Genomic DNA, 12,936 nt, shown 5'->3' on the forward strand with positions numbered 1-12,936 from the left:
CATTCAATAAGATCATGGCTGATCTGGTCGTGGACTCAGCTCCACTGACCCGCCCTCTCCCCGTAACCCTTAATTCCCTTATTGCTTAAAAATCTATCTATCTTTGACTTGAAAACATTCAATGAGCTAGCCTCAACTGCTTCCTTGGGCAGAGAATTCCACAGATTCACAACCCTCTGGGAGAAGAAATTCTCTCTCAACTCGGTTTTAAATTGGCTCCTCCGTATTTTGAGGCTGTGCCCCCTAGTTCTAGTCTCCCCCACCAATGGAAACAACCTCTCTGCCTCTATCTTGTCTATCCCTTTCATGATTTTAAATGTTTCTATAAGATCACCCCTCATCCTTCTGAACTCCAAGGAGTAAAGACCCAGTCTACTCAATCTATCATCATAAGTTAACCCCCTCATTTCTCGAATCAGCCTAGTGAATCGTCTCTGTACCCCTTCCAAAGCTAGTATATCCTTCCTTAAGTAAGGTGACCAAAACGGCACACAGTACTCCAGGTGTGGCCTTACCAATACCTTATACAGTTGCAGCAACACCTCCCTGCTTTTGTACTCCATCCCTTTCGCAATTAAGGCCAACATTCCATTTGCCTTCCTGATTACCTGCTGCACCTGCAAACTAACCTTTTGGGATTCATGCACCCCCAGGTCCCTCTGCACCACAGCATGTTGTAATTTCTCCCCATTCAAATAATATTCCCTTTTACTGTTTTTTTCCCCAAGGTGGATGACCTCACACTTTCCGACATTGTATTCCATCTGCCAAACCTTAGCCCATTCGCTTAACCTATCCGAATTTCCTTGTAGCCTCTCTGAGTCCTCGACAATCTTCTATTTCCTTTTCCTCTCCAAGGTCTTTGAACATGTTTCTGCCTCGCAAATCCTTGCCCATTTCTTCCACAACTCCCTCTTTGAAGTCCTCCAATCAGGAGTTCCCCCCACAGCACTGAAATGGTCCAAACCAAAGTCATGAACAATGACCTCAGTGACCACGATCATTATCCCCCCCTCATTCTTCCTGACCTCTCCGTGGTCTTCAACAAGCTCAACCACATTATCATCCTCCAATGCCTCTCCTTCACAGTCCTGTATTGTGCGACTACCTTCGCTTAGTTTCATTCTTATCTGGTCCCAGCTAGAGAATCTCTTATGATGGCTTTTTTCCCAACCCCATACCATGACCTTGTGAGCGCCATATGAATCCATCCTTGCCTCCCGCCTTACTCAACTACATGCTGCTCTTTGGCGACATCATCCGCAGACATAGGGCAGCTTTCACACATATGCTGGTGAAATTCAGCTCCACCTCTCTCAATATCTCGAGTGCCTCTGTGTTCTTAGACTGTTTTTCTGATACCCAGTCTCAGATGAGACATAATTACCTCCAGTGAAATTTCAGAAAGACCAATGCCATTGTCTTCGTCCCCAGCATTGTCTGTACTTATGACATTGACTGTATCGCCCCCTCCCTCCCTCCACAGCCATTATTTCAGGCTGAACTAATCTGTTTGCAACCTCGGCATTCTGTTCGCCCCACGCTGAGTTTACGAGTCTATATACTCTCCATCACAAAAACTGTAATTTCATTGCCCACCTCCCCCCACATCTTAGCCCATCGGCTGCTGAAGTTGTCATTCATGCTTTTGTCATCTCCAGACTTGATTACTCCAATGCTTTCTTGGCAGCCATCCATCCTCTACATTCCATTTACTTCACCTCATCAAAAACTCTGCTGCTCACATCCCACCCTACTTGGCAATCATTCCTCCACCCCAGTTGCCTATATTGGTTCCTGGGCCCCGATGCCACAAATTTAAAATTCTCATTCATGCGCTTAAATCCCTGCACTGACTCGCCCCGAGCTTCCGACCACATATCCGTGTCATCACTAAGGCCACCTATTTCTACCTCAGTAACATCATTATACCTTATGACTTTGGTATAATAAAACACCCTTTTTTGCAACATGCACCTTTCTATAAAATGATCCTCAATACATAACACACATTTTACAGAGATGATCTAATGTACTGATAAAATTGTTAATATTTTAATATCTTTTAATACCTCAGTAACATCGCCTGACTCCGCCTCTGCCTCAGCTCATCCGCTGCTGAAACCCTCATCCATTGCTTTGTTACCTCTAGACTTGACTATTCCAATGCACTCTCCTTGCCGGCCTCCCATCTTCCACATTCTGTAAACTTGAGGTCATCCAAAACTCTGCTGCCCATGTCCTAACTCGACCAAGTCCTGTCCATCCATCACTCCTCTGCTCACTGACCTATATTGGTTCCCAGTTAAGCAATGCCTCAATTTTAAAATTAACATCCTTGTTTTCAAATCCCTCCATGGCCTTGCTCCTACCTATTTCTATAACCTCCTCCAGCCTTACAACCCTCTGATTTATCTGCGCTCCTCCAATTCTGGCCTCTTGCTCATCCCTGATTTTAATCACTCCACCATTGGCGGCCGTGCCTTCAGCAGTCAAGCTCTGGAATTCCCTCTCTAAACCTCTCTTCCTCCTTTAAGACGCTGCTTAAAAACTGCCTCATCTGTCCTAATTTATGTGGCTTGGTGTCAAATTCTGTTGGCCAACACCCCTGTGAAGCGTCTTGGGATGTTTTACTACGTTAAAGGCACTATATAAATACAAGTTATTTTGTTTTATCATTTAATCTGTATCAAAATTGCAGGAAAATCCAACATACAATTCTCAATTTTGTATTTGGGTGCGACAATGTGATATTCTTGAATAATGCAAGACTTATTGTTCATTACTGCATGTTTCAGATATACCTTTTGACTTTGGTATAATAAAACACCCTTTTTTGCAACATGCACCTTTCTATAAAATGATCCTCAATACATAACACACATTTTACAGAGATGATCTAATGTACTGATAAAATTGTTAATATTTTAATATCTTTGTGAAGTGAATTACATTAAACATTTATTCCATACATGCCTCTTTTTTTCCCTAAAGAAGATAGAAGCTGTCCCTTGCCTCCTCAGGGCAGAATAGGCAGCTGCCTTGCCCTTTTCAGGAGAGAGTAGCTTTTCCCATCCCCACTTCATAGTGAGGCAGGTGACCACTGCCCATGCCCCCTATCCTCAATGAAGAGATAGCAACCCTCCTCAGTCTTTCAGCACAGAAGATGGCAGTATTTGTTGCTAAATGTTACAAAAAAAAACTTTGATGCAAATACTTTAGTACTAAAAAACACTTCAACACTTCAACAAACTAAGGACTCAAAAAGTTAATCATCTAGACAATTAAAAATAAATTTCAAGATATGTCATCATTGTCAAAGGCAACTGGGGAGATCAGGTCGAACAGCTTATAGAGGCGTTTAAAAAAACATCTCAATTCCACTGCCAAAACATTTGTCTTTTGAAAAAAGACTCTTAGCTGCCTGAATATTAAGGCACAACTGGTGTTATTTGTGTGGAGAACAGTCAAGATACCAGTGTGTGTAAGTGTTATTGTCCTAACGCAGCTACAGAAGATAATTTATTGCTTAAATATACCACAAAGCTCTTAGATAGTCGCTGCCTTTTGATTAAAAATAAAAACTAGGCTATTGCAGCCGAGGCTGCTAAAACATTTCAATACGGGCAAAACATATTTATCTGAGGATTAATCTTCATCATTTGAATCAGATGAGAACACCTCCCCGCATGCAATTATTTAATTAGCTGCCAAATCTTCTGCCGGTCGCCAGCCGTTCAGAGCATACTGATGGCAGAACAGATGCAAATCTCACAGTGATGACTGCCTTTTCTCATTACGACTGCAATTAGCACTTAAATTGATGCTTTAAACCCACTAATTTCTAGAATAATTTTTTTATATGTTTTAGCTGTGATTGCCGTGCCAACTGGCAGAGGCAGATTGTGGAATAAATTTCAGATCCAAATAACTTTCACGATAAACAGGCTACAATAACAATTTAAAATAAAAACAATATTAATCATTTTCTGAAATGAGTACACTCTTATTTCCAAGCAAAATTTATTTTTTCCTAGCTTCTGCTTACAGCACAAACATCATGGTGCTTGGGGATTTTGTTTGTGCCATGTATATTGTTAGTTATTTATATTTGCTTTGTTTTTAGGTATTGCTGGCACATTTTTCCCACAACAGGATTATCCTCGCCTTGCCTGCCATGTGGTAGTGGACCAACCAGACAGAGCCTTGAAGCTCTTGTGTGCTGCCTGTTTGGGTAATGTGTTATTGCTTTGTTTGTGAACATTAGTTAATTTAGTTGACGAAAGCTATACTTGTAAACATTTTACCAACTAGTAATTAGTAATATCTTAAATGGTTACTTTTCAAAATTGTTATGACTCCTATAATTGCTTTGTGCTCACATTCAAAGTTTAAAAGATCCTAATATTTATTAAACAAATCTTTAAAAATATGAATACTTTCTCCAAAATAGAAATTCAATACAACAGAACATTTTTTTTTAAAGTTTGATATTTGCAAATATTACAATTCACATCTGTTATATTAGTTCAACTTACAATGTTTTGTCCTATCTAGCTCCTTTTCTCATTCTTCTCTAAGCTATATATTTTACTTATGATAGTGCAGAGACTGAGATTTCAACCTCACGTTACTCATATTGACTACAAACACCGATGTGGGACCCACGAAGCTCCATGCACTCATCGACTTGTCTCAAATACACCGATGTCAAATGTGGCATGTTTACTCTGATGAACTCTGCATTTATAAATTTCACGTATCTCACAGGAACGACATAGCTAATGACTGGTGTTTTTTTCCTCATTATGGAGGTCTTTACCAAAACCATTTTTTATAAATGTTGTGCCTGGGGGACTGGGTGATGCAGTAGGTTAAGCACACTGTCTTTTCATCTCTGGGTCCTAAGTTTGAATCCACTCCAGACAGATGAATTGGAAGTCTCCTCTCACTTTGACTTTTAAGTGCAATAAATTTCAGCAGTCTCAAGTCAGCTTCTACAGCACCCGACTACCCACACTGAGCAGTCTCACTCAGAGTGGACCAAGGATGGCTGAGGTGGGAACTGAAATGGGATGCACTTCTCATGTTGATGTTATGGTTTGCTGCTTGGACAGAACAGGTAAGCTTTACTTTTTTATATCCTGTTTGTTGGAAAAAAAAACCATTAAGAGACTTTTCTTAGAGTTTCTTCAGTCTTTTTTGCATCCACTGTCCCTCTAAGGAGCTGAGAGCAGCTTTTAAAAAAGATTTTGTTTGGCTAAAAACAGCAGTGAAGCTGATTTTCTTAAGCCAATTTCAAGAAAGAATGAATGCTGATTCACACAGCTGTGAGAGATGAGCACATCTGTCAATGGCCCTTAAAATACTAGTAAACATATGTTAGGAGTTTAAATAAAAAAGAGAAATTAATAAAGCAACAAAAAAGTTTAAAAAAGGGGTGGTTGAAAATGCAGGTTACCTGGGAAATCTGTGCAGGCTGCAGTTCATCAGCGACCATGGAATGAAATATGTCCTCTCTCCATTCACATGCAGCAATCAATTCAGGAAGACATTCAACAGGACCCTTATAACCTTTTGAGCTGCTTTTCCTTCTGCCTGCATTCCATTTCCTAACAAAAGAAATTGGCACATATATTTAAGATTAAAATAACACACACTCAACTTGGGACTTCTGGTTCACAAACCACTTTTACAAGCTAGTTGAAAATGTAAACATTTAAGTAGCAAGAGCAATTGTCTGAAACAGAGGAACATGACTAGGCCATTCAGCCCCTCGAGCCTGTTCTGCCATTCAGTGAGATCATGGCTGATCTGAATCCTAACACCATCCACTCAACTTGGCTCCATATCCCTTTATGTCTTTAGGTAGCAAAAATCTATCAATCTCAGATTTAAAATTATTGTGGGAGAGCATTCCACACTTCTATCACCCAATGAGTGAAGAAATGTCTCCTAACTTCACTCCTGAATGGTTTGGCTCTGATTTTACAGTTATAGACCCTAGTCCTAGACAACTGCACCAGTGAAAAAAGTTTCTACCTACCCTATCAATTCCTTTCAAAATCCTAAAAACCTCAATCAAATCATGACTCAACCTTCATTATTCCAGGGAATACAAGCCTAGTTTATGTAATCTCACCTCATAATCTAACCCATGGAACCCTGGTAACATTATGGTGAATTTGCACTGCACTCCTTCCAAGGCATATATATCTTTTACATTTGTCTGAAACAAATACAATGACTACCTCAGGTGAATTTTCAGTTAAAATATAAAATATTCCTGCAGGGGAGTTCAAATCTTAGGCAGAATAGCTTGGCAGGCAGCTTGTAAGGTTCAACAGGCCCAAACCTTAGCAGAGCCTCCCTACTAGGAGGCGGACATTATGCCACAATTGATGCAATATGTCGCTACACCTATTTCAATTTAGCTTTACACCTTGGCCTTGTGTTACTGCAGACAAAAACTGACTTAAGCGTGTCTCATCCACTTACACAATGATACCTGTCACATAGATATATATCTCTTTTGTAAATCTTTCTTTTTCCCCCTTTTAAATTGACCCAGATCATCTGTCTGCTCTTGTGATGCATCGGTAATATTCCATCAACAAAGGAAATGGGAAAAGTTAGTTACTGACTTTGCAATAGTATCAACATAATGGGCCCAAGTTTCCACATGATTCGCGCCTGATTTTTAGGAGCAACTGGTGGAGAAGGGACTATTTTAGAAATCGCAATTCTCCACATTTTTTTTTCTGCAGTTCTAGTCAGGTAGAACAGTTCTAGTTTAGAACAGAATATTTTCTTCAAAAGGGGGCGTGTCCGGCCACTGACGCCTGATTTGAAAGTTTCCACAGTGAAAATGTACTCCAAACTAAAGTAGAATGGAGCCAGTGAAGATTTTTGTAGAACTGAAAAAACCTGTTCTACACATTAAAAATCAGGCGCAGGTTACAAATTAGACGTCCAGAACGAGGGGGGGGGAGGGGAACTCATTAAATTTGACAATAAATCCTTATTTACACTTCTACAAATATTATACAAATAAATCCAACCTGAATAAACATTTATAAGCCAAGAAAAGATTAAATAAACCATCTTCCTACCTGTGTGAAAGTGCTTCAGCCGTTCGTTCCCGGGGAGGGGGAGGGGGAGAGAGGGAGAGAGGGAGAGAGGGGGGGGAAGAAGAGAGAGAGAGCGGGGGGGGGGGGGGGGGGGGAGAAGAGAGAGCGGGGGGGGGGGGTCGGGTCAGGGAACAGGAGCGCGGGTCGGGTCAGTGGAAGGGGGGGGGGGGGGGGAGTGGGTGTCGTGTCGGGGCGGCAGAGCGAGTGTCGTGTCGGGGCGGCGTGGGGGGGGGGAGGGGGAGCGGGTGTCGGGTCGGGGCGGCGTGGGGGGGGGGAGGGGGAGCGGGTGTCGGGTCGGGGCGGCGTGGGGGGGGGGAGGGGGAGCGGGTGTCGGGTCGGGGCGGCGGCGGCGGGGAGCGGGTGTCGGGGTCGGGTCTAGTCGGCGGGGGGGAGCGGGTGTCTGGTCGGCGGGGGGGAGCGGGTGTCAGGTCTCGGGTCGGGGAGCGGGTCGGGGCGGGGAGGAGCGGGTGTCAGGTCTCGGGTCGGGGAGCGGGTGTCGGGTCTCGGGTCGGGGCGGGGGGGAGCGGGTGTCGGGTCGGGTCTGGTCGGCGGGTGGGGGGGGGGGGAAGCGAGTGTCGGGTCTGGTCGGGGGAAGGGGGCGGGAGCAGGAGCTGGCCGTGGGAGGAGCCTCATTGACGCAGCCTCAGTGAGGCCATTCAGCCAGGGGTAGGGGCTGCGTACTTCGGGCCCCTCCCACACAGTTCGGCGCCTGGAGCTACTGCACTTGCGTGCCGACAGTAGCGTGCATGTGCAGAGGTCCCGGCACTGTTTTCAGCGCCGGGACCTGGCTCCGCCCCCCCACAGCTCGTGCTGACTGCGCCGAGGGCCACAGGACCTACAGGTAGGTGGAGAATACCGAGGATTTTTTTCTTGTGGAAACTTGGGCTCAATGTGTTGCCTGGTTGATTAGCGAGGGAAAGGGCAGGTTTGCCTCTGTACTTGCTCACATAGATCAGTTGCTGATCTCAGCCCTGACATAGAGAGTTGGTGCCAAAGGGAGGACGAGAAGGGAATCATCAAGCGATTCACTCTGGTGTCCTATCAAATAATTCTGAACACTGGTTCTGTTATGTCTTGAATAAAGAGTCAGAGTGGGTACTGTAAGCTCAAAGTAAGGTGTGACCATAGTCCTTTAGTACAGATCTCAGAGTGCCTCTCCATCCTGTGAAGCCTCCTTATATACAGATGCTCTCCCTTGGGACTCCAGGGGATAAGCCCTCTGGTGTTTAGACATGGTATTTACAGGTTTACATACATACAGGTTCCAAGAGCAGTGTTGGCAGAAACAGGTAACCAGGTCATCTGTCTGCTCTTGTGATGCATTGGCAGGTTAGAGGTGTAAAGAATAGGAGAGGAAACACCAAAATAAGGAGGAGGAAGGCGGCAAAATACAAGATATCAAATCTCCCAGAGACTGAATGTCTGGAAAAGTACTGTGTGGCCAAGATGTAAAAAGCATCAATGTTGCACAGTACTGCATCTCATCACTGAAGAGAATTGCTTCAGGTTTTTTAACACAACATTGCTTTCCTTTTTGAAGGGAATTTAACTTCATACACTGACATAGGAACAGGAATAGCCCAATCAGCCCTTCAAGCCTGTTCCGCGATGCAATTAGATCATGGCTGATCTGTACCTCAACTCCATTTGTCACCTTTGTTCCAAATCCTTTGATACCCTTACTGAATAAAAAATCTATTGATCTCAGTCTGGAAAATTTCAATTGACCCAGCATCTGCGACCTTTTTGGGATGGGGGCGGGCGAACGGGGGGTGGAGGAGTTCCAGATTTCCACTGCCCTTTGTGTGGAAAAAGTGCCTCCTGATTTAACTCCTAAATTGCCTAGCTCTAAATTTAAGATTGTACCCCCTTGATTGGATTCTCCACCAGAGGAAATTGTTTCTCTGTTTCTGCCCTATCAAATCCTTTTTATCATTTTAAACACCTCAATTAGATCATTCCTTAACCTTCTAAACTCAAAATAGTATAAGACAAGTTTGTGCAGACTGTCCTCATAATTTAAACCTTTAAGATCAGGTATAATTCTGATGAATTTGTGCAGTACTCCTTCCAAGGCCAGTATCTCTTTCCTGAATACTCCAGATGGGGTCTCACCAACGTTCTGTACAACTGAAGCATAACTTCCTCACTTTTGTATTCCAACCCCCTTGAGATCAAGGCCAGCATTCCATTAGGCTTCTTGATTACATTTTGTACCTGTGCACTAACTTTTAGTGATTTGTGTGCATGGGCACCTAAATCCCTTTGCTCCTCCACAGCTCCTAGTCTCCCACCATTAAGAAAATATTTTGATTTGTCATTCTTAGATTCAAAGTGGATAACCTCACACTTTCCCCACATTGAATTCCATCTGCCACAGTTTTGCTCACTCAGTGAATCTGTCTATGCCCCTTTGTAACACTCGTAGGATTTATTATCAAACTGGATTATAATTGTAAAGCAGGTTCATCCAAGAATAGAATCTCAGATTATTGTGTGACCATCCTTGGAACATGTTAACAGACATGTTAATACGAAACGTCACTGTTAACACCTCCTTTTAAATAACATTCTCGCTACCTACAGTTTTTGCACAGCAGAAGAGACAATCTGTTTATCTTGTCTGCAAACTGTTCCAGTTTTATATAGCCAGGGCAAGAGATACACATATGGCTATGGGAGGTGTAAGTATTTGATACAAATCACAGCTAATCTCTTCAAAGCTTGATCCCCAGAGAATTTCTAATGGGATTTGTTAAAAAGTTTTCATTACTAGTGATCACCAGACATACATACATTCACTTAAGAGTTCAGACGAAACAAATAATATTCCAAGAATCGTTTTAGATTGCCAGCATTTCATTTGTGTGCGGATACAGTACTTGTTTGCTTAAGCCTTTATTATCCAAAAGCAGACGAGTTAAAAGGCATGGTTATGTTAACTTTGTTGCTTTTAATTTCTCTGGTGTATGCTGCTCCTCCTTCTATAGTTAGAACCCTTATATACAAAAGGAAACAGCAAGAGGCTCCTCAGCATGTCCATTAACCATATCACATTCTTAATGTAGCTGCAATGAATAAAAAGATCAATGATGCTTTTTAAGATGATGATTTGTCCCAGATATTAAGAGAGTTAATTTAAAAAGCGCAGAATAAGTAGCTGTAGTGAATACCTGAAGAGGTAGAGGTGTTGTTGCTCAATGTTTGGCAGGGTGAGCAGAGAGGAGTCGTGTACCCATCTGCCTTGAATCACCATTTGAATCAGGTTGATTATGTTCAGTGCTGTAACAAGCCAGCCATTGTTTGCTGCCACATCCAGCATAGCCTAAATAAAGGAGATAGGGAAGACAGAAATACATCAATTAAGTAACAATGTGTGATCTCGAACACATTATGTTAGATTTGAGGATAACAAGAGATTGATAACAAGCCAATGGGTGACCTTTTGATTCCATGATTTCTATTAAAACCGAGGTATTGCCTAGAAGCACTTAACTTAATAAATAACAGTAAATATCAGTACAGTGAGCAGTATTTGAGCACATTATACAAATTTTGTTGCCGTTCTGGAGTTTTTGCTCCTTGTTTGATGCCTGAATTGTTCCAATGACAGCAGCTCTGATGCATGTACATGACTTAACCCAAACCATTATGACTGTGGTGCTTCCACTCCTCCCAAGCAATACCCCTGTTCGCTCCCCAAGTCCAAGTGCCTGAAGCTTCAATTCAGAGATAATCTCACTCACTTCTATTATCTCCACTGAGGAAAGTTATGATGCCTTGACTTTATCACTTCTCATGTTTGGTACTCGTGCAAATTTCTCCACAATTTAAAATAAATATTTGTCAGAAGCCAGCATCTTTATTGTGATGTAAAATAACTCATGTTATAGTATCTTCTTCCCTGAATAAAGGCCTACTTCACACACCATAGATATCTTACCAACAATGAACAAAATTCAGTCTGAAGCATAAATTTTCAATTTCAGATATTGTGGCCAAGTGCCACAAGACAAGTACAGGTAGATTTTATGATTTGTCATGTCTGATTAACGGGCGTGAAGTGGACTCACTCGTTTGGAAAAAATGAGTGCAGATCAATTACATTAAATTTCTACCCATTTTGTGCTGGGTTAATAGCTTGCAAGTCATCTGCCCGCCCATATAAAACAGGTGTCCAGGATTGCGAGGGTGTACTATTTATGGTAGTAGATTAAAAGTGCCCTATATTAAGATTTGTAGCTGCATTCTGAGGCTATTTCCGAATCTTTATTTGTTTCTTCCTAATTTAGCTTGGTCAGAAGGCTTTGTGCCAAGTATCTTGGCAGTACTATTTTTTTTACATCCTGGATATTATCACACAGGTGTGGGTCAGTACATTTAACGGTTGGGTATATTACTCTCAACCTGATTGAAGGCCTGATCAGAAAGTTTGTCCTGGATTTTCAGTTGCCTCAGTTCTTTGAGAGGGGGAGCTGAAGCATGCAGCATTTTTCTTGGACTGCTTTGCATGCATCAGAAAGAGAAATAAATACAGAGGCAGAAAGTTCAATGTATCCTAATTGGAATAACTATTGCTAAAAAGTTGAAATTTTCTACCTTTATGGCTGACTTGCTCAGTTGTTTTTTTTTTGTTTGTTTCAACTTGCTTGCCTGTTGTCTAGTAGCTCTCAAGAATGTGGAAGTCAGAACTGGGGATCACTTGGGTGGGAAGATTGACCCAATCAGATATGATAGAATACATTTACCTAGTAAATTTGTGTAAGGTTAGAATAAATTGTCCTATGATTCAGAGTGAGATAGGAAGTTGGCATGCACTATATTATATTTGAAACTGTGAAAGACTTCAAGAGGACATAAACAGGTGCGCAGAATGGATAGGCAGATGGCAGATGCAATTTAATGTGGCCTCATGGCCAAACTGTGAAGAAACACATTTTCTTGGGAAAAATAGGAATGAAAGCATACACACAAATGGAAACACCTTGAAGTGTATAAATGAACAGGGAGTTCCAGGGACTCAACTATTTAATTACCTGAGGTGCAGGTGCAGGTGCAGGTAGATAAAGTCATGAAAAGGCCAACAGCATTTTCTGGTTTATAAACAGGGGCATGAGTGCAAGAGCAAATAAGTAATGATAAATTTGTACATAACATTGGAGTGTTGTGTATAGTTTTGGGCTCCACATTATAGAAAGGATATTAAAGCCATAGAGAGCATATAGTGTAGATTTGCCACAAAGATGCCAGGGATGGGAAACTATAGGCTTTAGTTACTGGGACTATTTACACTGGACAAGAAAAGGTTAAGTGGATATTTGAAAGATATTTTGAATAACATGAAGGGGTTTTATAGGGTGAATAGGGAAAGAGCATTTCCTTTAGTTGAGAAGTCAGTGATGAGGGATCATTAATTTCAAGTTGTCACTAAGAGAATAATGAGCGGGATCATGCACAATATTTCTATATGCAGAGAGTTATTGGAATATGGAATGCTTTATAATGGGAACTGGATAATGCAGAGACCATTACATCTTTTAAGGGAAAAATAGATAAATATTTGAAAGAGTGGGAAATACAGGGCTATGGGGAGAAAGTAGGGCAGTGAATTTAGTTTTGCATTGTTCTAGCAAAGAGCTGGCACACATACAATGTGCACAATGGATTCTTTTCTGCGCTGTAAACTTCTACGGTTCTATTACTCGCAGATCTCCCATGATAAATTTCATGATATGTTTATAAGGAAAGGGGTGTTTATCATGTAATGCACAATTTATTGTTCTGCTGCCACAAAATCTAATTGTTA

At 41.9% G+C, this 12,936-nt stretch overlaps 1 protein-coding gene across 4 annotated transcripts in view; it reads right to left on the reverse strand.

The window, feature by feature from the left end:
* ascc3 (activating signal cointegrator 1 complex subunit 3) overlaps positions 1-12,936 on the reverse strand; it is a 777,147-nt gene that overhangs the window by 16,971 nt on the left and 747,240 nt on the right. For all 4 annotated transcript variants that reach the window (XM_070885599.1, XM_070885602.1, XM_070885601.1 and 1 more), the window contains exons 38-39: positions 10,304-10,455; positions 5,462-5,612 (exon numbers count right to left, since the gene is read on the reverse strand). In XM_070885599.1, coding sequence (XP_070741700.1) covers positions 5,462-5,612; positions 10,304-10,455 — 303 coding nt within the window. The remainder of the gene's footprint in view (positions 1-5,461; positions 5,613-10,303; positions 10,456-12,936) is intronic.

This window comes from Pristiophorus japonicus, chromosome 7 (assembly GCF_044704955.1).
Source record: "Pristiophorus japonicus isolate sPriJap1 chromosome 7, sPriJap1.hap1, whole genome shotgun sequence".
Lineage (NCBI taxonomy): Eukaryota > Metazoa > Chordata > Chondrichthyes > Pristiophoridae > Pristiophorus > Pristiophorus japonicus.